Here is a 23,236-nt window from a genome sequence, read left to right as displayed (position 1 = left end):
ATCAAAAACCTCCTTTTCTGAAAATAATGAAGACGTGAGAAATCTCAAAAAATGTATATAAGTGAGATTCATTTGAAAACAGTTGATTGGCTTCATTAAAGGGTAAGAAGGGAAGAGAAAACAAAATGTTATATATGTATATGTATTAGTATGTTTTAGAGGTGTCTGCTCTTCTGACGTCTTTAGTGAAGAAATATGAAAATAGAAAAAGAAAAGAAGAAGAAAAATTAATGATTATGAGTAATGGATGTTCATTTGTTATGGACATAAGAGGAATGTGTGAATTTTAAAGAGAAAACTGAAATTCGGACATCTGGACACGCATACACACTGACCGACTAGACTCTGAACACATTACCGTCAAAGTAAGAAGGAATTCAACGAAATTTCAGCGAGTTCTAAATTTGGACATCCGGACAGACAGACAAACAAATAGTATATTCGGACACCCGTATATACAGACAGACAAGCATGGTGTACCTCAGGAACACAAAATTAGGACATCACGACAAAGAGACTGACAGACAGACAAGCGAAAATGTGGAATGGGAACAATCAACAAACATAATTACATTTATAAAAGTGCTATGGACATCCGGACATCCGGACACACAGACAGATATGACATAGTCGTCAACGTTGGATACATTTAGGGACAAATATGAGCAGAGAACCCGGAATTCCCAAATTTGAATTTCAGAAAATACTGAATAAGATAATTTGAAGAACAAATAAGGGACATCTGGACATCCGGACACACAGACAGAGAACAAATTCGTCAAATTGACATAGCTCTATGGAGAAATAGGAGCGAAATCTAAATTTCAGGAATTGGAAATATGGGACATCCGGACAAACAGACACACAGACAGAAAGGATGACTGGATATCCGGACACTCAAGTGGACAGACAGACATTTGAACAGGCTGATTAGGAGTAGACATCTGGATGCACAGACACACGGAAATCAATCTCAAAAACTTTTCGAAAATGTTGTCCAAAAGCGAAAAAAAATGCAACGGGGAGACACACGAAATTATGTAATGATAGGCTTCATCTCCCCTTGAAATTTGACGACTCCTTTTCTCTTCTTCTTCTCGATTTCCTTCCCTCCTTCTCCTCCGTCATCAGTTTCTTCCGCTTCTCTGAATCTCTTCCTCTGGGTCCCTCTCTTTTTCTGAAAATTTCAGATGTTTTCTTGTTTTTCAGTTAGAAGAGAAGGGGAGGAGATAAATAAGACCATTAATTTGTCTACTTTTATTAGGTGAAGATAAGAATGAAGGAACATGACATTGTTGGTTGTTTGGTTGGTTGGATTGTGTTGGGAGAGAGAGAGAGGAAGAGGTCGTAAATTTGGGAAAGAGGGGAGAGTGGAAGAAGAAATTGATAAGACACGGGCAGCTTTGGTGAAAATCAAAAATTGAAATCAAAACTATTCCAAAATCGTCATTTCTTAATGAAAATCAATTCAGGAAACCCGGAAAAATAGGAAATTCTCTTGAGGCTATGTCCTGAAATCAATCTGAAGACATGAGACCTCAAAATGCTGCACTTTTTCAGTTCCTTTTCATTGGAAATTCTCCTCCTCATAAATAAATATCAAGGGAATAAACCCGTGAACTCTACTTTATCAGTATACTCAAATGAGCAAGAAAAAGAATGATAATGATGGGAATTGTCTGAAATTGACCTGAAATATTTATTTCATGTAAACAATGGAAGGTTTCGGGCGCTTCTATTTCGGACAGGGCTGAGCAAATTATTTGACCACGTTTTCAGTTCACCGTGACCGCACAGTCTTGTTCCTTGAATTGAGTCACTTAATGTAAGAACTGGTAATTAAAAATATCCGAGAAAGTTTTAAACAGTTTGGTCAACTTTCACCAAAGATATCAAACATTCAAAACAAGGCTGTCGCACGGCCGGCCGCGGCTTTTTCTTGAAAATTTCAAATAGTCGCGGTCGGCACAAAAAGTTTTGGCACCAGTGGGGGTCGAACCCTGGTTGTAAAATTGGCACCAAAAAGTCAAAAGTATATCAAGCCATGTTTTCAGTTAAAACTCTAGAAAGCCACGGCTGTTTGAAATTTTCAGGAAAAAGCCGCGGCCCTTCAGGGCCGACCGCGATTTCTGACAGCCTTGATTCAAAACAAGAATTCAAATAATTTGCCCAGCCCTGTTTTCGGGTAGTTCTGGTCAGGTGTAGCATCGTCTGAATAGTCATTAATCTTTTTCAAATTTCCATTTTCATCAGTATTACACCCATTTTTTGTCATTTTTCCTGAAAATATTTTTCTAGGGGCACGTGTTTGTAATTAACAATACAAAAAACATAGTTTATTTGCAATTTACACATAACAATTACAGAATATTCATAAAATAGTCTCATCCCCTTCCAGGACATCCAATCCCATTACAGAACAGATAGACACCTCCGAGTCCATTTCCCAAATAACTGTTACCATAGGAATTGCCAGTTTGGTGACCGAAAAACATTGGGTAGTTGTCCAAACCACCTCCATACCATTGACAGACAGAGTGGTTGATGAGAAGAAGGATTAGAAGAAGAAAGAGTTGGGAAAAGATGTTCATTGTGATATTCAGAATGTTATTGCAGAAATAGACATAGGCTATATATATTTATTATTGGGTCACAGGGTGGAGAAGGGAAAACACTTTTATAGTTTTGTACTCTGGTCCAGTAAGAACTGGATCTTCACACGTCATGTTTGGTGTCATTTCATGGTTTCTCGATTCTTCGGTGGTCTCTTTCAGTAGAAATCACGGCTCACTATTTTTTTTCAAAATTAATTTCAGACAAATATGTACATATACAGTACTGCTCAGAAAGGTTTTCAACTTTGGCAGTTTTCAGTAGAAAATTACTAAGTTTAAAAGTGTATTTCGGTGTTACCCGATTGCCCGATAAACTCAAGTTTCTATGGTTGAGCAAAAATGGCACATCATTTTTGTAGTTGGTCATTTTTTTGTAGAGACACTATCTTGAAAGTTATAGGTTGTCAAAGTGAAAAACTCCAAAATTTCGCTAATATGCCCTGAAATTAGTCGATATCAGGAAGATATGAGTTTGAATGCCTGTAACTTTCAAAATTTATCGGACAATCAGGTGACACTGGACACTGTCAAAGTTGGTCATTTTCCACTGAAAACAGCTAAAGTTGATAACTTTTTGAGAGGTACTGTATGGCCTGATATCGCAAAATCCGTTAAAGATGGACTGAAGTCTTTTTTTTAAATCGCCGATTCCGATACTTCTGAAAATCCATAACTTTCATTCATTATTGAGGCATATTCTAAAAATCGTTCGAAACGCTACAATTCCTATTCCCAGAGACTTCGTGGAAGATTTTTTCCAGTTTATGGCCGTGTAGCCCTCGGACAATATTTCTTTTCGATTCCTCGTTTCCTCGCCTTTTTCAACAACCTTTCCTGTTTTTTTCTATTTATATCCCCAAAAAACGACGAAAAATTTCCTCAAATCGTGTTTTCCTAATGTGCCGTATTACAGGGGTGCTGTATCATTTATATGGTCTTTCGATTTCTCTTCCATTTTTATTGTCGACTCGTTCCCAAGCCCCCCCCCCCCCCGTGCTAAATGTCTATAATTTGATTTGGATGGTTTCCTTATAAAGCATCGCCCGTTTCAACATTCATTTCCATGTGGAAGCATTCAGTCAACACAGCGCTTCCATTCTCTCCTCCAATATTCTTCTATTTGTCTATGAAAGATCACTTTTTCCTGAGACTCGCGGAACGGTTTACGGTAATCATTGGTATGTCGTACATGTATACAACAATGACTACCGTACTGTTCTGCAAGTCTCGGAGTCAGAAGTCGTCTAAATTACTCTCTGTTTACACCCTTTGCTCATCAGATCCTGACTAGAAAATTGGGACTAAACACAACATGTACTGTGAAACCAAATGGTGATGGCGATGATAATTTTTTTCAATAAACGAGTTTTACAAGAGTTAAATACACAAGAGAAGTTTCAAAACAGCGTTCTCAATCTTATACATTTCTCGGTTTTTCGTGATGGACATTTCCCAGAACCACTTCTTCTTGGAACGGATTTTGTGAATGAAATCAACAAAGACCATGATTTCAGTATCAATGTTCACAAAGGATACGTCGAAATTGGAGACTGTGAGATCCAATTGAATGCCGTCACTGTAGAAGAGAAGATCGGAGTTTTCCTTTTCCAGAGTCTGTTCTTGAAATATTTTTTATGAAACCTGAAAGAAGTTGATTGTGGATAATGAAACTTTATGAAAAGCTATACCGTATTTCGCAACGTATGGATCTCCCATTTCTCCTCGAATTGCTGTTACCGCGTTCACTATGTTGTCTCTCACGACAGGCATTACTCCTGGCTTACTGGTTTTCAAAAATCGCTTCGTCGCTTCCTTTGGATTGTACAAGTTTATAGAAACCCCGTTCATAATAACTCGCAATCGATCTGATTTGAATCGTAGAAGTGTAGGAACAATGTGAACACCATTCAGTCTCCGTAGATCTTCGGTATTATTGTTTTTCATTGTTTTCATCGGTGACATCGCTGACAGGGAGTCATGTCCATTTGTTTGGTTTAGACCGTTTCAATCTATTCATTACACAGAAAAAAGAATACTAGAAAAAGGGAATACAATGAATTCTCAAAAAATCAGAATACTAGGGGGACGACTAGCCATTCCGGTAGGCAGTCAAGGGGACAATGAATAATAAGGGACTTTCCTTCTCTTACGTTGAACACATACACACGAAATGCGCGTTCGTTGCGAGACCCTTATTTACATAGCTCTCGTGATATCTACTAGGGAAGATAGAGACCGCGACGCGGCAGCGATGCGGTGCGGTTGAAATACTGGGGATAATTGGAGTACTCATACGAGGCTCACCGCGCTTTCGTTGCAAGACCTGCAGTAATACATTCTACATGTACAGAGAGAATCAGCAGTAATTATTAACTAAAAACAAAAGGAAATTTGAGTTTGGCAAAAGTTTTGATCATCTGATTCTTGATTTTCGATCATTCAACTCTCTTTCTCTCTCATCTCGGTTCCCATCTCATTTCTCTGAGCAAAAACTACAGACACACACAGTGACAAGAAAAATTCTGCTGTATCGGAAATAAGTTTATAAACTGAGTTTCAAATTGAAATGAGTGTCTAATGGATAACGAATGGTCGGATTTGTACAAAACTAGAAAGTTAAGAAAAAACAAACAAACTTGCTCATTCAATTGATTATTTTCTAGAGACTCGCTGAACAACACGGTTTTCATTAGTGTAGTCCGACCGATTGCCAATGACTACAGCATTGTTTCAGCAAGTCTCTTCTTCTATAGTCTTGATTCAGGAGTTATTAGGTAGAGAATATACGAAAAAAGAAGGGAATATTGAGAGACTGACTGGCAGATGGAAGAAAATAGAGGCGGAGCTTGTGCATATTACAAAAAAGAGAGACTGGCAGATGGAAGAAGATCGAGTGTTTTTATACCCACCTCATTTCCATTTATATTGGGTTTTAGGAGGTTTAATGAATTCAGAAAATGGAGAAAATGTACAATTTTTGATTTATGGGAGTGAAGTGTCAAGGGTTCGTTTTCAAGTGAGAAGAGAAGAGACAGAAGTATCTAAAATCAGTGAGCAGAGGTTATTGCGCAAAAGGAATAGACCAGAGCTGTGCGGAAGTAAAATTTTCAAAAAAGGAAGTCGGAAGAAGGAATAACATTTTTAAAAAGGAAGAGGGAAGAAGGAAGAAGGAACGAAAGTTTTCAAAAAGGAAGAAGGAAGTGAAAAAATGTCCGGAAGAAGGAAGAAGAAATTCCGCACAGCTCTGGAATAGACTATGCGGGTAGTTCTGCTCAGAAAGTCAAGAACCTTGGGTACAATAATTTGTTATCATCAATTTCGTCTTTTAACCTTTGAGACATCTAATCCCGACTCTCTCAGAGTTTTATCTGGATATTCCTTATCTGCATTATGAAGGGGTACTGTATCACAGTTCAAATTTCTAAAACTTTCAGTTTTGAACTGTCTGTTTGTCTGTTTGTCCAGATGTCTAAATATACGATAATGTACTTCATTGGTTTTACAAGTTACAACTCGTGTAGTTTTTTCAGGATCCGTTTTATCATCTCTGTTTTGAGCGTTTGGCGCACCTCTGACAGTTTGCAAAAAAACTTATTTCTCATGATATCTGTGTGTCCAGATGTCTGCATTCCATCTGACAACCACAAAATACAACACTATACAACGTATAATACAACACTTTGTTTCAACCGCGTGAGTCACAATTCTTCTTTCCACTGTCCCCCTTTCCCTTTCACAACAAAGCAGCACATTTTCTAATTGAAAATAAATATAGAATGTGTCATACGAGAGCGTTGCTCTCAAACATTCCATCAGTCATGCTTTGAAGACAGCCTACTGGATGGTTGTCAAACAATATTCGTCCTATTTTTTTTGAATTCTGAATACTTTTTAAAATATTAAATGCTGTGTTGAACCAATTTGATAAGGGTAGGAATCAATATTCAATTGAATAACTAATAACTTTATTTTAATTTTGGAATCCATTGTTCGAATTTGCATATGGTGCATCGACCCAAGTGAAGGACTGAAACCACACCAAACAGAAATTGAAAACTCGTTCCCCTTGAATGGAAATTCTTGGAAATTGAAAACTGGAAATTGATTGATCAACAAGAACTGGATAATAAGGTTTTACTGTGATTGTTGGCATATTTTATTCTTATATTTTCAGATTCTCTACGCTGACCTGAAGAAAGATATTCAATCTTTTACAAATATTCCAAACGACTTTCAAGAACTCCGATTCCGTGGTGAAGATCTTCCCGTTGTTGAGCGTCCCATTCAAGACATCAAGTTTGGCGAAGAAAATGCTGTCGTGAGTTGAATTCTTTTTTTTTAGAAAGAACGTGCTATTTATTGTTAGGATGTACAGTAGCGCTCAAAAGGTTATCAACTTTGGCTGTTTTCAGTTGAAAATGAGCAATTTTGACAGTGTGCCATGGTAATTCTGATTGTCATACCAAGAAAACTTTTAATGAATCATATACATTGAACCTAGAACTTCATTTTTGTAGTTGACAACTTTTTTGTACGGACACTCCCTAGCAAGTTACGTATCGACAAAGTAATTTTTTCCTCAAATCGATCTGCAAATTAGTGCCATTATTGAGTCTTAAAATGGCCATAACTCTCTAGGGAGTGTTTGTACAAAAAAGTTGTCAACTACAAAAATGAAGTTCTAGGTTCAATCTATATGATTCATTAAACATTTTCATGATGTGACATTGATTTTCCACTGAAAACAGCCAAAGTTGATACCTTTTTGTCCGGTACTGTATAATCTATTTTGTGTGGAATCTATCTATCTATTCATGGATAAATAAGAAAAACACATATTTTAGAAACACTCTCTTCTGGATTCCTGTCTAAAACACATCTTTTGGTACATGTTTCGACCAATTTGGAGCATTTTTCGATGAGTTATGAAGGCAATAATTGCCATGTTCATTTTAACTCTAATTCTTTCTCAGTCATTTTCTGTAAGATTTTTCCTAATTTTACACTTTTCTTGTAATCTGTATGAAATTATTTATTTATTTTATTAGTTTATCAATAAATGGTTTAATTGCCCTCGCATAGTTTCAGAATCATCCAAAATTGTAAATTTTGATGTTAATTATGATTTTCGGAAATTTGTATACATCACAAAAATGGCATAAAAGTACTCCAATGTCAGATGAAAACCAAAAAAAGTGTTACAGTGACAATGTACACTGACAATTTATAGTAACATAAGTTATTACAGTGACAATTTAAAGTGACAATTTACACTGACAACAACCTTACATTGACAATTTTTCTATGTTTGTTGAAAATGTGCTCTGTTGACAATTCATTTCTGTTCTTCCTTTTTGATGAAAACATGACGAATACTATATTTGAACAGCTGTCCATCCAGAGAACATGTCAAAATAACTTGCTGTTTTTTTTTTCATTCCAGACATCAAAAATTCCACTGATGACAAAAATTCTCGAATATTCTATTCTGGTTTTCCATGTCTTGATATTTGTACTAAAACCCACAGAAGGGACATCTGGAATCTGCTCGAAGTGTATCCAACGAGGAGAGGTGTACTGTCCGATGTTTGACCGATGTGGCATATTTCCGTTCTGTTTGAAATGGATTGATGTGAGTCTTTTCTGGAACAAAACATGATTCTTATGAAAAATAAAAGGAATAGACGGGATCAGCGCGAAGAGAGCTTTCAGAAAAGTATAATCATGACTACGGTGTGCGCCTTTAAATTGGGTTGCTGTAGTTTTTGTGGTGATACCTAATTGGAGGCAACCTTGGCATGATTATACTTTTCTGAAAGCTCTAAGTTGCCTGAATTCAAAAAAAGTTGATGAATTTTAAATTATGTCAGATTTGAACGAGTTACAGTACTCCCCGGTTTCAAAGTGTCTAATTTCAGAAAATCCTGAACTGTCCGGACACCCGTAACATAACCATCGCCTACGACGAAGACTTTGCTCGGAACAAGATGATGCCTCTCGCGGCTGCCGCTTATTCTGATAAACCGGCGCCGTGTGTCAAGTTGGGTTTAGATATCAAAAATGCGTTCAGAAAAGTATACCGTAAATACTGTATTATAACGGCACCTGTATTATAACGGCACCCCATCTCTACGCAGAATCCATAAAAATGATTATCAGGGAGTTTTTTCTCGGTTCTGATTAGAAGCAGCGTGTTTGGTCACTTCTAGATCAGCAAATAGAACGCCCAAAAAAGTGTTTTCGTTCAATTTTAATGAGTTTTCAAAACCACAAAATTTATTTCGGAGGCAGTTGAAAAATATAACGGCATGCCGTTATATTTCAGTATTCACGGTATATTGGGTCCTACCACAAAATTTTATTAAAAACTAATTTTCATTCCCCGAAAATTACTGTAACTTTATTAAATTTGATATGAATGAAATTATTATGAATTCAGCTCATCTAGAGCTTTCAGAAAAGTATAATCATGCCTATGTTTGCTTCCAGATGGGTCCCACCACGAAAAATACAGTAAACTCGTATACAAGTCATCCATGTTTCACCCAATCAAGTTTAAACCTAGATGTTCCAATTCAGCACGTCAACGCGCTTCGAATGAGTATAAAACGATGCAAGTTGGGTCCCACCACGAAAACTACAGTACCCCAATGTAAAGGCTCATTCCGTAGTTTCGTGGTGAGACCCTACTTGTTTGGAATAGGGGCATGATTATATTTTTTGAAAGCTCTCGACAAGCTCAATTGAATTAAGTAAGTTTCAGAAAGCTAGCTGCGAAATTGGCAGAAATATGGACTTTTGAAAAAATACAAACATTGAAAATCTTTTTTAAAAAAAGGGCGCATTCATAATTTTTGTTCGAATTGAATTTAACCGTGTATTTTTAACCTCGGCGTAACGAGAAGGTTTTAATGAGTATAATCATGACTACATTTGGATCAAAATGGGTCCCACCACGAAAACTACAGTAATCCTGTTCAGACCAATTTCGTGGCGAGACCCAACCAAATCGTGGCATGATTATACTTTTCTGAAAGCTCTCCTCACGCTGATCCCATCTATCCCATTTTTTTTCATAAAAATTGCGTTTCGTTCCAGAAAAGTGCTGCCAGCCATGCGGATAGTCAGCACGTATTCTGTCAAGTGTTCTTATGAGACTGATTGTGAGTTTTTTCTTAAAATTAAAAAGTACCGGAGGTGTGTAAACGTAAGTACAGTAGTACTCGTAAACATAATCAAATCTAGGTTAATAGTCCCGTGAATCTACACTAACCTCTCGTAAGAATACACTAGCTTTCCCCGTAAATCGATAAACAGCTACGTAAGCTCACCCCAGATATCCCGTAAACTTACCCTAGATATCCCGTAAATCTACACTTAGCATCGTAAATCTACATATTTTCCAGCCCTAATCCACATCACAACCTCCTGGGTGGCCTATCTGCTCGACAGAATCAACTGGATCGACTACAATCCCCCACCGATATTCTCCTCCGACTGTTTCGGATACATTGGAATAGACGACGTGTCGAAAGTGATTGTTATGGGATTCAGAGGGACTGAGGGATTATTCCAGTTGTTCGAACAGATGCTACAGTATCACAGGTACAGTACTCTTCATAAAAACTACAGTAACCCAATAGGATTCCAGAGGTCGGAAGCCATTCTTTGACAATGGAAGTATCTACGAATACTTTTACAATGCATTTCATTTGTTATGGATTGGAGGGTTCGAGCAAGGAGCAAGAGACGTTTTGGGACAGGCAACGGACGAGTATGAGTTATGGGTTAGTCAGGGGGTTACTGTAGTTGTCGTGGTGGGACCCAACAAGATTATACCTTTCTTACACGCTAAATTGATAAAATAAGGAACAAACATCAAAAAAACTGAAAAATCCCAAATTTTCAGATTCAGCTCGTTGAGAGCTTTCAGAAAAGTATAAACATGAACAGGTTTGCTTACAGTTGGGTCCCACCACGAAACAACGGTATGCGCCTTTAAATTAGGTTACTGTAGTTTTCGTGGTGGGACCCAACTTTTTTGAATAGTACTTTTTTTAAAGCTCTTTTCACGGTGAATCTGAATATACTATTTTCAAGATACAAAAAGCTAATAACCTATCAGAAATCACCAAACTTTGCACGCTGGGGAGAAATTTTAAGGTACTTTTGTTTTCAGCTAGACATTACGTTTTTTTAATGGAAAAAACACTAAAATCTGACCTAGCACAGTTACAGATTTTCAAAAAATTTCGAAAATCCCCTCTGCATAACTTTTTCAGTTTTGATTTAAAATCTTAAAATTTAACATTTCCATATTCCCCGTGTCAAGAGCTTTCTGAAAAGTATAATCATGCCCCGGTTTGATCAAAGTTGGGTCTCACCACGAGAATTACTGTAGTTGGGATTACTGTAGTTTTCGTGATGGGACCCAATTGGAAGCAAACATAGGCATGATTATACTTTTCTGAAAGCTCACGACGAGATAAATCTGAAAATGTAGGTTTCAGCGAGATTCTGACAACTCTGACAAGGGTTTCACCACGAAAACTACAGTAAAAACTACATTCAACTATTCCAGATCACCGGCCTGTCTCTCGGAGGCGCCATCGCCGCTGTCACCTCCTCCTACATTGCCAAACTGAATCTCTTCCCTCCGTCCCGCACAAAACTCATCACATTCGGTCAGCCACGTGTCTCGGACTACGATCATGCCGCGTGGCATGACTCCACGTTCCCCTATTCGTTTCGAGTCATTAATGGCCGTGACCCAGTGCCCCATATCCCTCCGAAAATCGGTCCCATTGCCTTATTCCATCATGGAACCGAGATATGGTACCCGACGGAAATGTGGCCATTATCCAACTACAAAGTGTGTCGGGAAGCCGATGGGGATTACTGTAGCAATTCGATGTTACTGTATAATATAATGGATCATATCTATTATTTTGAAGTTGATGTCGGGGAGTACGGGAAGAATGGGTGTCAATAAAACATTCATTTTCTGCGTATTTTTGAAAATATTTTCAGATTTTCAAAATCGGGATGAAAAGAGCTTTCAGAAAAGTATAATCATGCCCCGATTCGGAGCAAGTTGGCTCTCACCACGAAAACTACAGTAACCCAGTTTAAAGGCGCATACCGTAGTTTCGTGGTGGCACCTGACATGGTCATGATTATACTCATTCGAAGCGTCTTGACTCGCTGAATTCGAATATCTAAGCCCTATTTCGTTTGAAACAAAACTGACCGTGTTACGGTAGTTTTTGTGAACTTTCGAATTTTCGAAATGTTTCGAAATTCTGTAACATTGTTATGTTACAACAATTTTTGATGACTTTTTGGCTCAAAATGTGCAGAATTTTAAATTTTGTCTGGGAAAAAATTTACAAAAAAATTACAATTCTTAAAAATTTAAATTTCTAAGTTTCTCTGGACTCTAGCCTCCCCAACTAAAACTACCACATCCCAGTCGGATTTGCTCCAATTGGCAAGAGACATAGATATTTGGAATTAAGAGAATTAGCGCTTTCAGAAAAGTATAATCATGCCTATGTTTGCTTCCAATTGGGTCTCACCACGAAAACTACAGTAATCCTGTTTAGGCTGCTTTCGTGGCGAGACCCAACTTGCACCGAATATGGTCATGATTATACTTTTCTGAATGCTCTCGACGAGGAAAATCCAAAAATAGTATTTTTAATGCAGTTTGGGGTAAAATTAAAAAGTTATGACAGATTTTCAAAATTAATGATCCCATTCCGCTCAGTTCTGAAACAGCTGACTTCAGATGCACCAAAAGAAAAATTTCCACATACCACTTTATCAAAAACTCTCTTATTTTGCGACTTCTCTCTCTCCCATGCCCATAAAACCATCGTCCATGGAAAAGTGTCCTAATTCAATCAGCCAATCTCTATATAAACTCGGCCCCCCGATTCTTTTTTTCCTACCAAAAAATCTGAAAATGATTTGTTCTCTTTTTCTATTTTCTCTTATTTTCTTCTCACCAATCTCTGGAAAATCAAAGTTCCATTTCTATGGAAATCTGGGATGCCCACTGGATTGCTTCACTTATCATGTCGAGGTTTGGGAGGAGGATTTTTTGTGAGTTTCTGGAGATTTTGGACATTCTCAGGCTGAATCATAATCTGAAAAACTAAAAAGAAGGCCAGGCGCAGACTGTCAGCTTGTCTAACTGTCTTCACCCTCTCACTCTCTACCTCTTTATCTTTAAAGGAGCATATCTCAATGTGTAAAGAGATATCAAAAAGTTGCCAACTAGTAAAATGTAGCCCTTGAAATTTCCTACATTTTACTAGTTAATAACTTTTTGATATCTACTCACATCATTGAGATACACCCCATCAAAGATAAGAAGGTTGAAAGTAGGAGGGTGCAGAGAAGAGAGACGTTCTAACTGTCTGCGTCTCTCCTTAAATGTTTGAAGTCTAAATTCCAGTGAGAAATCCGATGACCTTCTCACAAATCAGACTGAAACTTGCTCGTTCCGTCCACACAAGTATCAAGTTAGTGCAGAGGATACCGATGATGGGTTAGACTTTTTGGTTAGTTTTTTCCTTTGGACGCTAGTTTAGAAACTTGGAAATAACATTTTCAGATTCAGCTCGCCGAGAGCTTTCAGAAAAGTATGATCATGCCCTGATTTGATGTGAACTGGGTCTTACCACGAAAACTACAGTAACCTAGTTTAAAGGCGCATACCGTAGTTTCGTGGTGGGACCCAACTTGCACCGAATTGGGGCATGATTATACTTTTCTGAAAGCTCTTTTCACGTGAAATCTGAAAATGATAACTTTTAAGGTTTTCAAACGAAACTACTCTCATTTCCAGAGAAAATTCGAGATCTACATGGTAATCTATCACAACTGCACCAGGACAGGATCTATCAAAAAATTCAGATATAACTGGGGAAAATATAATATTGATGTTCAGTGAGTTACACGGATTACGGTATTTTTGAATGTCCATAAGATTTTCAGTGAAGTCAACGAATCGAAGGATTTGGATTTGGGCGATCAAGGCGAGGAAGTTTGAATTTGAATTTATGCGATTTGAATAAAGTTATTGAACAGAAAAGCAAACGCGCTCTATTGAGAATACTAGGGCAAAATTTTTTGTTTTTCGAAAAGGAAATTTTTGCAGAAATTCTCAAAAATTAAGTCTCAAAAATAGTGGTTTTTCGATTTTTTCCTGAAATTAAAAAAAATTTGTACTCAAAAACAGGTTTCTGTGGGTCTATCCTACAGTTTTCATACAAATTCAAGATTTTTGCCACTAAAAACTCATTTTTCAGACTCTTTTCTTCGAATTTTTAGGTTTTTTTGGTCAAACTTTTCAAAAAAAAGTTTTTCTGTTCTGTCAGAAGTTTTGGAGTGCAAGTGCGCTCTACCAGACACTCCTTCTAACTAAAAATGTTTTAAAATATTGAAAAATAGCAATATCACGGCTTTTCGAAAAGTTTCAAAAATTTAGAGTGATTTTGAGGGATTTTAGGTCAATTTTAGGAATGGTGGCCTAGAAAACTCTAAAACTCGGCCAGAAACATTTTCATGGAAAATTAGAAATGTTCTGCGTATGTCAAGCTGAAAATCAGGAAAATCGAATTTTAAACTCAATGTTCCCCAGAAAACTAGTAAAATGAAAAACTTTCACTGAATACAAGGAAGATTTATTCAATTCAATTTTCAAAAATATTCAAATAATATCAACAGAAAACTGATTATCATTATTGATTGATTCGTGAATAGCTCTCTCGATAGCATCCTTGTCTTCATCGGTTTTCATCTTTCCAGAAACGACTTCAGAAACGACAACTGCTTTCTTGATCATAAAATTGAATAAGTAATCGATAAGAGACTTGACACCCATCGAGTTGGCAGCAATCAATAAATCATAGACATCCAATCCTTTGATCTTTTCCGAAAAATCGATAAATTTCTGAGTGTCCTCCTGCGTCTCAAACCACTCCGCAATAAGTTGAAGAGTTGCTCCGTTGATATTGGGAAAATGAATATAAGTTTCAGTAGAATTGTTGAGAGTTGTCAACTGTTGAATAGCACGAGTGGAAATCAATACTTCACGACCGTCGTTGGATTTTAGGGTATGGTGAGAGGTAGAGAAAGAAGACATGGTAGGGATGAGGGGAATGGGTGAATGAGAGGACAATGAGAATGAGTGAGTAATGGACTGTCTGCACACAGTCGTTGCGAGACCCGTCTCACCTCGATCGATTTCGTAGAGCGCGCTTGCATTTGGGATCTGGGAAATTTGGGAGTAATGAGACGGTAACCTCAGGCAGGGCTGGGTCTCGGGTTGAGTAGTGAAATCGGACGCGCTCCACTAATTAACGTTAAGCATTACGTTTTGATACGCAGCTTAATCGACCACTTTTTGAGCCGATTTCTGTCAGTTTTCCCGCATTTTCGGCCAGTTTTTCGACCGTCGCGCGTCTTTTTGAGATCAATTCTATTGAAAAAATAAATACAATTTTAAATAAAAAATTTATTTTGAATTTCGCGCTAAAATTGTTTGCTGATTTCAGAGGAGCGCATTTACTTTCAGTTCTCATCCCGAGACCCTGTGAGGCTGAGCTCACTAGAGAAGGTTCCCGAGTCGAGATGGAGTTACAGGTCGAGACATATATCATTAGAATGGAAATTTTGTGCTGATTTCAAATATGTATTCTGTTTTTGCTGAACGATCTCGTGAAAAAAGTTATTTGAGTTTTTGTGGCTTCTCAGTGCAAAAATGAGCATTTTCAAGACTCCCAATATTAACGTTTTTCTTAATTTTTCTCAATTTTTTTGTTTTGTACGTATGAGTACGGTTGTAAAGATAATTTTAGCATAGTTTGAGTTCAAATTTTTTTGTGTTGTACGTGTAGTTCCAATGATGTACATTGTATTGTTTATGTTGGAAGTTTAGAAAATTTTCAGACAAATTTTTTGAAGATGCGCTATTTTTGAAATTTTAAGAAATTGCACAAATTTTTTTCTGAAAATAAATTCAGAAATCTAACTATGCCAAAATCATCATTGCATGCGCATTCATGCAAAAAACACAAAAAGTTTTTTGAGACTTGAAAATGCCCATTTTTGCACCGAGAGGCCACAAAAACGTAAAATAACTTTTTTCACAAGATCGTTTCGCGAAAACAAAATACAGATTCGAAATCAGCGCAAAATTTTGGTGCTGTTGATATATGTCTCGACCTGTAACTCCATCTCGACCCGGGATCCTTCCCAAGTTAGCTCAGGGTTGCGAAATTTCAGGCCGGGCAGAGTGAATAATTTTCGTCAGCCCGGCTCCAGTAGAAATTTGAAAATTTTTGAAAAAATTTTGAATTTTCGACTATTTTTTGGAACATCGATACAAATTGAAGTGTACGAGATTTTTGGAGAGTTTTGACTATTTTTCATAGTTGTCAAGGGCCGGGCAAATTGGCGCGAAAGTCCAATTTTCAAATTTTTTGAATTTATTCGCGAAAGTCAAATTTTTGACTATCATTCAGAATTAGAAGAAATTCTGAAAAATAGTCAAAAACGGTCACATTTTCGATGAGAAACTGAAAAAAAAATTGAAAAAGGGGTCATTTTTTGAAGCCGGGTCTTCGGGCCGGGCCTTGACAACAATGCTATTTTCAATGAACATTTCAGAAAAATTGTGAAAACATTGTGCACATTTTTGAATCCGAGCCAGCTGGCTGAGCGGAATTCCGCCTTCCGCTTAGAAGATATCAGCTTGAAAAATTTGTTCGTCTACCCGAATTTACTGATATATTTTGAGGTTTTTTTGCAGAAAGCTATCAAATTTTACCGAAAAACGAACTTTAACAATAATTAAACCACTTTTAGGGGGGTTTTTTAAATTAGGCCAAAATCGTCTTGACTTTTTATTCCGGTTTCCACCATCCGCTATTTCGAAAACCGCATTCTGCTCAACTCTAGATCAAATCAGTACAAACGTTCAAATTCCATATAAAAATCCACAATTCATTCCAATTTTTGCATAAAATAAATTAATCAGTCAGTTCACATCTTCGGACATCCCTGAGTCCCCCAATCGGGCATATTAATATCGAAATATGTCAAATGGTCAGGCGGATAGGAGTCGAGTTGTCTGTTACTACAGTAGAGACCATCTGCTTCAGCACACACGTGATAGGTGTCAGTGGTCGTCATGTTGTTGTTGTACCTGCAAATTGTAAGGATCAAAATCATCATAACTTGGTCGGTTCATGTCAAAATTGAAAGTAACTTTAATTTTCAGATTCACCTTGTCGCAAGCTTTCAGAAAAGTGTAATCATGACTAGGTTTGCTTACAGTTGGGTCCCACCACGAAAACTACAGTAACTCAGTTTGAAGGCGCATATAGTAGTTTCGTGAGTAAAACCGAGCCTAAAAAGTATTTTTAGATAAATGCCCACAAGATTTCATACGTTTTGAACTAAAAATTATAAAAATCCGCTGAGATCTTGTAGAAATAACGATTTTCGAAAATATTCGAAAATCTTCGATAACACAAAATGAGCTCCAACTGTTCAGGTTTTGCTCCAAAAACTTTGAAACCACATTTTTTGCATTCATCTTATCAAGACGGTTCGAATAAGTATAATCATGACCACGTTTGGTTAAAAATGGGTCCCACCACGAAAACTGCAGTAATCCTGTTCAGTTCAGACCGATTTCGTGGCGAGACCCAACTTCCACTGTATCGGGGCATGATTATAGTTTTCTGAAAGCTCTTGACAAGCTCAATCAAACGGTGTAAATTTCAAAAAGCTCGCTGCAAAACTGGTAGAGATATGGATTTTCAAAAAATACGAAAATCTCAAAAAACATGCATTTTCACTTTTATTTTCGAGCTCCGCGTAACAAGACGATCCGAATGAGTATAATAAAGACCACATTTTGATCAAAATGGGTCCCACCACGAAAACTACGGTATGCTCCTTTAAACCAGGTTACTGTAGTTTTCGTGGCAAGACCCAACTTGCAACGAACCGGGGCATGATTATACTTTTCTGAAAGCCCTCAACGAGCTGTATCCATTTATTTAGTCTATATGATCTAGTTTTGGGTTTTTAGGTCACTAATGCTAGGACACTCACCAAACCTCGGTCCTATGATGGAAGAGTTCATCTTTTCCATATTGTGGTGGAATATGTGGAACAATATCCTTATGATGAACAATCCGGAATGAATAAGGGAATGTCTTATCGTGCCAAACAGCATAATCGTAGTCTCCTGTTCTCGGCTGTCCCATCGTCACTAATTTAACTTGATCTCCAGTGAACAATCCGGTGTGAACCACATAAGAAGCTGCAATCGATGCGATGGCTCCGCCCAATGAGTGTCCAGTCACCCATAACTCGTAGTCCGGGTACTTGTACTTGAGATTCCGAATATCCTGAGAGAGTCCTCCGTTCCAGAGGAAAAAGAAGGCGTCGTAGAAGTAGGTGAAGATGTGTCCGGCGTCGTTGAAGAATGGCTTCTTGCCAGTGAAGAAATCGAGAATCTCCTCAGTTAGTTGAGTTGCTCCTTGAGTTCCTCTGAATGACATCACTATCACTTTCTGTGTCGTGTCGAACGAGGTGAATCCGAAGCAATTCGTCTGAGGGCCGACTTCTGAGCAGTTGACGCTGAACGTCTTCGAGAGAGACATTGTGGGCATCGCGTTTCTGGAATTAAAAAGCAAGAGTTTTTGAAATTGATTTCGATAGATTCAGGTTGTCAAGAGCTTTCAGAAAAGTATAATCATGCCTATATTTGCTTTCAATCGGGTCCCACCACGAAAACTACAGTAACCCAGTTTAAAAGCGCATACCGTAGTTTTCGTGGTGGCACCTGACCTGGTCATGATTATAGTCATTCGAAGCGTCTTGACTAGCTGGATTCGCATATCCTAGTTTCATTGAGTTTGAAGAAAAACCGACCGGGTTACGGCAGTTTTTGTGATTTTTCGAAAAAAAATCTGTAACATTGTTATTTTCCAATATTTTTGGCTAGAAATGTGAAGAATTGTTATAATTTGTCTGGAAAAATGAATTTATCCAACAAAAAATAACTGTTCTTAAAAATTTCGATTTCGGGGCTAGAGACGCAGTGTGTCTGGTTTCTCTCGACTCTGGCCCTTGTCAGGAAAACTGCTGTAACGTTGTCAGTTGCGATCCAATATTCTTGAAATTTACATTTTTGAACTCAGCATGAAAAGAGCTTTCAGAAAAATATAATCGCCCCGATTAGGTGCACGTTGAGTCTTGCCACGAAACTACGGTATGCGCCTTTAAACTGGGTTACTGTAGCTTTCGTGGTGGGACCCAACTGTAAGCAAACCTAGTCATGATTATACTTTTCTGAAAGCTCTCAACACGCTGAATTCATTCTTTCTATTGCCAAATTGTACTCACTTGAAGCATTTCTGTGGATTACTGTTGAATGCGGCGGCCGTCGTCACAAGAATCTTTGATCGAACGAAAGTATCATCATACGCGTGTGCTTTATCAGGTAGTTCCGGGCAGTTTAATGCTTTCTGGAAACGAGAATGATAAGAAGGAGTCTATGATGGTCGAGGTGGTGATTCTTCGATTTTACGGGTGGGGAACAAATCATGGTTTCAGAGACTTACCCCAATGGAAGTGACACATGGAGTGAAGCCGCATTCGTTGACTGTCACACACCAGCTGAAAATTATTAAGATTTCAAAAATATATTCAGATTCTGCTCGTTTAGAGCTTTCAGAAAAGTATAATCATGACCATATTTGGACTCACCACAAAAATACGGTATGCGCCTTTAAACTGGGATACTGTAGTTTTCGTGGTGGGACCCTACATAGACAAGAGTATACTTTTCTGAAAGCTCTCATCACACTGATTCTAAAATTACAGATTTTTTAAAAATTGGAGCATATCGGACAGAGTTACAACACAAAGCATATTTTTAACACCAAGGGTTAACAAAAAGTGATGCAACTTTGTCAGTTCTATTTCAAAATTTATTAAATTTTATATTTTGAAATCAGCTCGTCAAGGCGCTTCGAATGAGTATAATCATGCCTATATTTGCTTTCAATTGGGTCCCACCACGAGAACTACAGTAACCCAGTTTAAAGGCGCATACCGTAGTTTCGTGGTGAACCCTGAAGGCATGATTATATTTTTCTGAAAGCTCTTGACAAGCTGATTCCAAAAATATAAATATGAATCAGATCTGCGATCAAGTATTCAAGTTACAAGCGAATTAATAAATCTAATTTTTTCGAAATGTTTCGAAAATCTGTTACTTGGTCAGTTTTTATGTTTTTTTGAAAATTTCTAGCTCAAAATGTAGGGAAAAAAGGTTCTACTCCTAAAAATTATTAGGAACCTAGTCAGCCCTTCGATGTTTCCTCTAATACATGAAAATGTGACAAAGTTATTGAAAAAAACGCATTGGCTTTTTGAAAAATTGAAAATTTTATAACTGGATATACATAATTGTTCATATATTTCTGAATTTGGGTTATACAGGGTTACGGTGTGTGCCTTTGAGAAATGAACATGACTATATTTTTTTGAAAGCTCTCTTCCTTCCCTATTCAAATCTTTAAATCACAATCCGGACAAACCGACACACAGACCCAAAAACTCACTGTTTCCCACTGGCGATACAGTCTGCACACTTTCCGGCTTCCACCAATTGGGTACCTATCACCAATAATAAAAAAGAATAGACTAGAAATGAATTCATTTGATGCCTAATAAAATGAAAAAAAAGATAAGAAAAGAAGGTTTTATAGGAGCGAAATGTTATCAGTATGGGGAGGGGAGAGAACAGGAATTGCAGAAGAGGAAATCAAAAATTAAATTTTAGTAACAAAAGATGGACTTTTTAAGGGCAAACATGTGATAAAAATGCCCTTTTTTCTACCTATTTTTACTTATATTTTTCAAAAATTATATTTTTTTATATTGTAATATCCTAAAATGATCTAACTTGGTCAATTTTGGGACGAATATCATGAAATGTTGATTTTCAAATTCAGCGTGACGAGAACTTTCAGAAAGTTAGTTTTGAAAATGACAAATTTAAGGAAATTTTTCATCAATACAAAGAATTTCGGCGTTGTCTTCATACGAAATTGCATCAAAAACCACCAAAATTCAAAAATTTCTGAGCATTTCACACAGAAATCGGAAGTGGTTAAACCATTTTCAGCGGAAGACGGAAGCCTCGGAAGTTAATTTTCTAAAAAGAAAGTCGGATGTGAAATTTTAATAACAGAAATGATAAAAAGAAGAAAAGAATTCCGGAAAACTCTGGTAATGGAATAAGACTACACAGCTATGAAGAAAGAGAAAAAGGAAGATGGTTCCATTTGTATTTCCCAGCGCCCATATGAAATGTTTGAGAGCTCATAACTCAGCTCGCGGAAACATTTAGCCGGTTTTGATGGCAGAAATGGATTCCACGTAGTCGAAAGTACCTATCACGAAATTTAGAAATTGTTTGGATTCCGCGTCTCCAAAGAGATTACTTGAATATGAGCACAGTCTAAACGCACGTGAAATGAAGAAAAAACAAAGTTGTCGAAGATGACATTCAAAAGTTCGACGTGTACAATGCTCTATTTCGAATAAAAAAGAAACCATTTCAATCGGAAAAATTAAGAGCATTCACTTATTTCCTAGTTTACAAAGTTAGTTTTGCTTTCCAACATGGTGAGTTTCTCTTTGGAATTTAGCAGATTTACATCCATAATTCCAGGAGGAATACCTGCAACTTATTGTGAAATGTTTTCCAATGGTAACGTTTATCCTATTGGCGGCTTCATGTGTAAGTGTGATCTTCTGAAAATATAGATTTCAGTAAGGTTTGCAGACAAGTAAACCAAAAGAATCACACAAAAATCCTACCGGTGGAAGAAAACTCACAATGTCCACAATGTCCACACCGTCCACATCTTTCAACACAATTTCAGATTTTTCGTTCGATGAAAAATTAGAAGAAGAAGAAGAAGAAGAGAAAAAAGAAGAAGGGAATGAGTTGAAAGAGAAGAAAGAGCCAGAAAAAGAAGAAGAGAAGAGAGAATTTTCATGTGGAAAAGACGAAAAGGAAGAAGAGAAAGGTGACAAAGGAGGGAAAGCAGAGAATAAAGAAGTTGAGTTCAATCTTGAAACATCTCCTGCATTCACAATTTGTATTGATAATAATGTCAATAATGAAGTGTTCATATTAAATGCAAGAAAATCACTCGATGAGTCGGCAGGCTTTTTATGGACAATCAAAAAGAGATTGGCGTTTGATGACGGCTCTTGGAAACAGTTGAATCGGAGAATAGCTGCTCTGAAAGCTGAGGTAAAATGAGCAGTCCTTGAAAGATTTGAAATCTGAATATGCATCCTTGCAAACTGTTTTATCTTCCTCTAATTTCCAGGGACTTGACACTCGTGCCAACACTATACAAGCAAAGAAGAACAAGATCAAGTAAGAAGCTATTTCTACCTGATTCTTTTCATATTTCCATCAAATTTTCAGCTGTATTGAACCCACTAAAATGGATGCCCAATTTGAAAAACAGGCCGCGTCAAAACCGAAAAAGAAGACAGTTGAGTGAACTGGAAAAGGGAGAACAAGTGTTGTAATAAAGCGTTTATTGATTGAAAATGGCATTGAATTTGGATTTGAAATTGAAAAACTTTTAGAAAAAATAGACTTGAAATCATCGATTTTGAGCTCTGCATTTGTCTGTGATACGCCCAGCTGTTGGATAGATACTTCCGATGTAGACCTGGGAATAATTGAAATTACAATGAAATTGTTCAGTCTCCCGTACGTTGCCTACTCTCGAATCACCACCTTAATGAATCCGATAGAAGTGATTTCCTTCTCATTTTGTTCGAAAAAGTCAAGAGAAAAAATCAAATAGATACGTTTTCATTTTAATTTGCTGGAATTTCTACAAAAGTTAACAAATATAAGGCTCTGGTGTTTCAACTACAAATTTCGACGTGCCACACAAAAAACTGAAATAAGTCAGGTGGACCGACTAAGATAGTTGCCAGTAATCCATCATCTCTCTCCAAATCGAATCCTTCCGATAAGTCGCTAGTAATGTCTTGAACGTCAGTGATTCTGCAATAAAATGACTATTGTGGTCGATTCAAAAATGAATTAACTCACTCTTTCTCATAAATGAAACATTTTTCTCTTCTCTTCGGATCCCATGGTTTCGCATCGAACTCGGAAATAAAACGATCTCTGTTTATCACTTCTTGAGGTACTTCTGACATCATGAGTGCTACGAATTTTGTATTATTTCCGTTTCTCCATTGTCTTATGAATTCAATAAAAGTTCAATATTAAAAGTAGGATTAATGATGCACAAAATTTTTCCATTGAATCCAAGTAAATGTTCTCTTGTAATCCAACTACTCTCGTAAAAAACTAATATTTATGTTCGAAAGATGTTCATACTTGTAGACACTTGTCCTTCAACTTTCGAGTGAATATGAACGTTTTTAACCGGATTCTCTATGTTATCGAAGAAGACGGACAGTTTGTCAGCAGTAACAGTTTCAGAAAGAATTTCAATTCCGGAAACTGATTTCATGCA

General features: G+C 37.2%; 8 protein-coding genes across 8 annotated transcripts; 3 read left to right on the top strand and 5 right to left on the bottom strand.

Annotated features, from left to right (window-relative positions):
• Positions 1–2,384: 2,384 nt before the first annotated feature.
• Positions 2,385–2,591, bottom strand: GCK72_011106 (uncharacterized protein; the record flags this gene model as incomplete). The annotated part of the gene is made up of 1 exon (XM_003097162.2): positions 2,385–2,591. The coding sequence occupies one exon, from the start codon at positions 2,589–2,591 to the stop codon at positions 2,385–2,387; it is 207 nt and encodes a 68-aa protein (XP_003097210.2).
• Positions 2,592–3,944: 1,353 nt separating this feature from the next.
• GCK72_011104 (uncharacterized protein) lies at positions 3,945–11,607 on the top strand (the record flags this gene model as incomplete). The annotated part of the gene is made up of 8 exons (XM_053728220.1): positions 3,945–4,227; positions 6,235–6,308; positions 6,790–6,933; positions 8,059–8,247; positions 8,534–8,660; positions 10,022–10,220; positions 10,267–10,402; positions 11,197–11,607. The coding sequence occupies 8 exons, from the start codon at positions 3,945–3,947 to the stop codon at positions 11,605–11,607; spliced, it is 1,563 nt and encodes a 520-aa protein (XP_053587797.1).
• Positions 3,993–4,577, bottom strand: GCK72_011105 (uncharacterized protein; the record flags this gene model as incomplete). The annotated part of the gene is made up of 2 exons (XM_053728221.1): positions 3,993–4,234; positions 4,304–4,577. 2 exons carry the CDS (start codon positions 4,575–4,577, stop codon positions 3,993–3,995), a joined length of 516 nt encoding a protein of 171 aa, XP_053587798.1.
• Positions 11,608–12,582: 975 nt separating the features above from the next.
• GCK72_011103 (uncharacterized protein) lies at positions 12,583–13,674 on the top strand (the record flags this gene model as incomplete). The annotated part of the gene is made up of 4 exons (XM_003097178.2): positions 12,583–12,722; positions 13,078–13,183; positions 13,471–13,571; positions 13,620–13,674. The coding sequence occupies 4 exons, from the start codon at positions 12,583–12,585 to the stop codon at positions 13,672–13,674; spliced, it is 402 nt and encodes a 133-aa protein (XP_003097226.2).
• A 660-nt stretch (positions 13,675–14,334) lies between these two features.
• GCK72_011102 (uncharacterized protein) lies at positions 14,335–14,769 on the bottom strand (the record flags this gene model as incomplete). Its single annotated transcript, XM_003097192.2, has 1 exon — positions 14,335–14,769. The coding sequence occupies one exon, from the start codon at positions 14,767–14,769 to the stop codon at positions 14,335–14,337; it is 435 nt and encodes a 144-aa protein (XP_003097240.2).
• A 1,901-nt stretch (positions 14,770–16,670) lies between these two features.
• Positions 16,671–20,370, bottom strand: GCK72_011101 (uncharacterized protein; the record flags this gene model as incomplete). The annotated part of the gene is made up of 5 exons (XM_053728219.1): positions 16,671–16,833; positions 17,751–18,320; positions 19,050–19,171; positions 19,268–19,322; positions 20,273–20,370. The coding sequence occupies 5 exons, from the start codon at positions 20,368–20,370 to the stop codon at positions 16,671–16,673; spliced, it is 1,008 nt and encodes a 335-aa protein (XP_053587796.1).
• A 1,053-nt stretch (positions 20,371–21,423) lies between these two features.
• On the top strand, positions 21,424–22,237 carry GCK72_011100 (uncharacterized protein; the record flags this gene model as incomplete). Its single annotated transcript, XM_053728218.1, has 4 exons — positions 21,424–21,456; positions 21,502–21,978; positions 22,058–22,107; positions 22,159–22,237. 4 exons carry the CDS (start codon positions 21,424–21,426, stop codon positions 22,235–22,237), a joined length of 639 nt encoding a protein of 212 aa, XP_053587795.1.
• A 105-nt stretch (positions 22,238–22,342) lies between these two features.
• Positions 22,343–22,916, bottom strand: GCK72_011099 (uncharacterized protein; the record flags this gene model as incomplete). The annotated part of the gene is made up of 3 exons (XM_053728217.1): positions 22,343–22,411; positions 22,671–22,755; positions 22,804–22,916. The coding sequence occupies 3 exons, from the start codon at positions 22,914–22,916 to the stop codon at positions 22,343–22,345; spliced, it is 267 nt and encodes an 88-aa protein (XP_053587794.1).
• Between the last annotated feature and the right edge of the window lie 320 nt (positions 22,917–23,236).

Source organism: Caenorhabditis remanei, chromosome III (assembly GCF_010183535.1).
Source record: "Caenorhabditis remanei strain PX506 chromosome III, whole genome shotgun sequence".
NCBI classification, from domain to species: domain Eukaryota; kingdom Metazoa; phylum Nematoda; class Chromadorea; order Rhabditida; family Rhabditidae; genus Caenorhabditis; species Caenorhabditis remanei.
The sequence above is the reverse complement of the archived record's forward strand: the minus strand, read 5'-3'. Positions and strand labels throughout refer to the sequence as shown.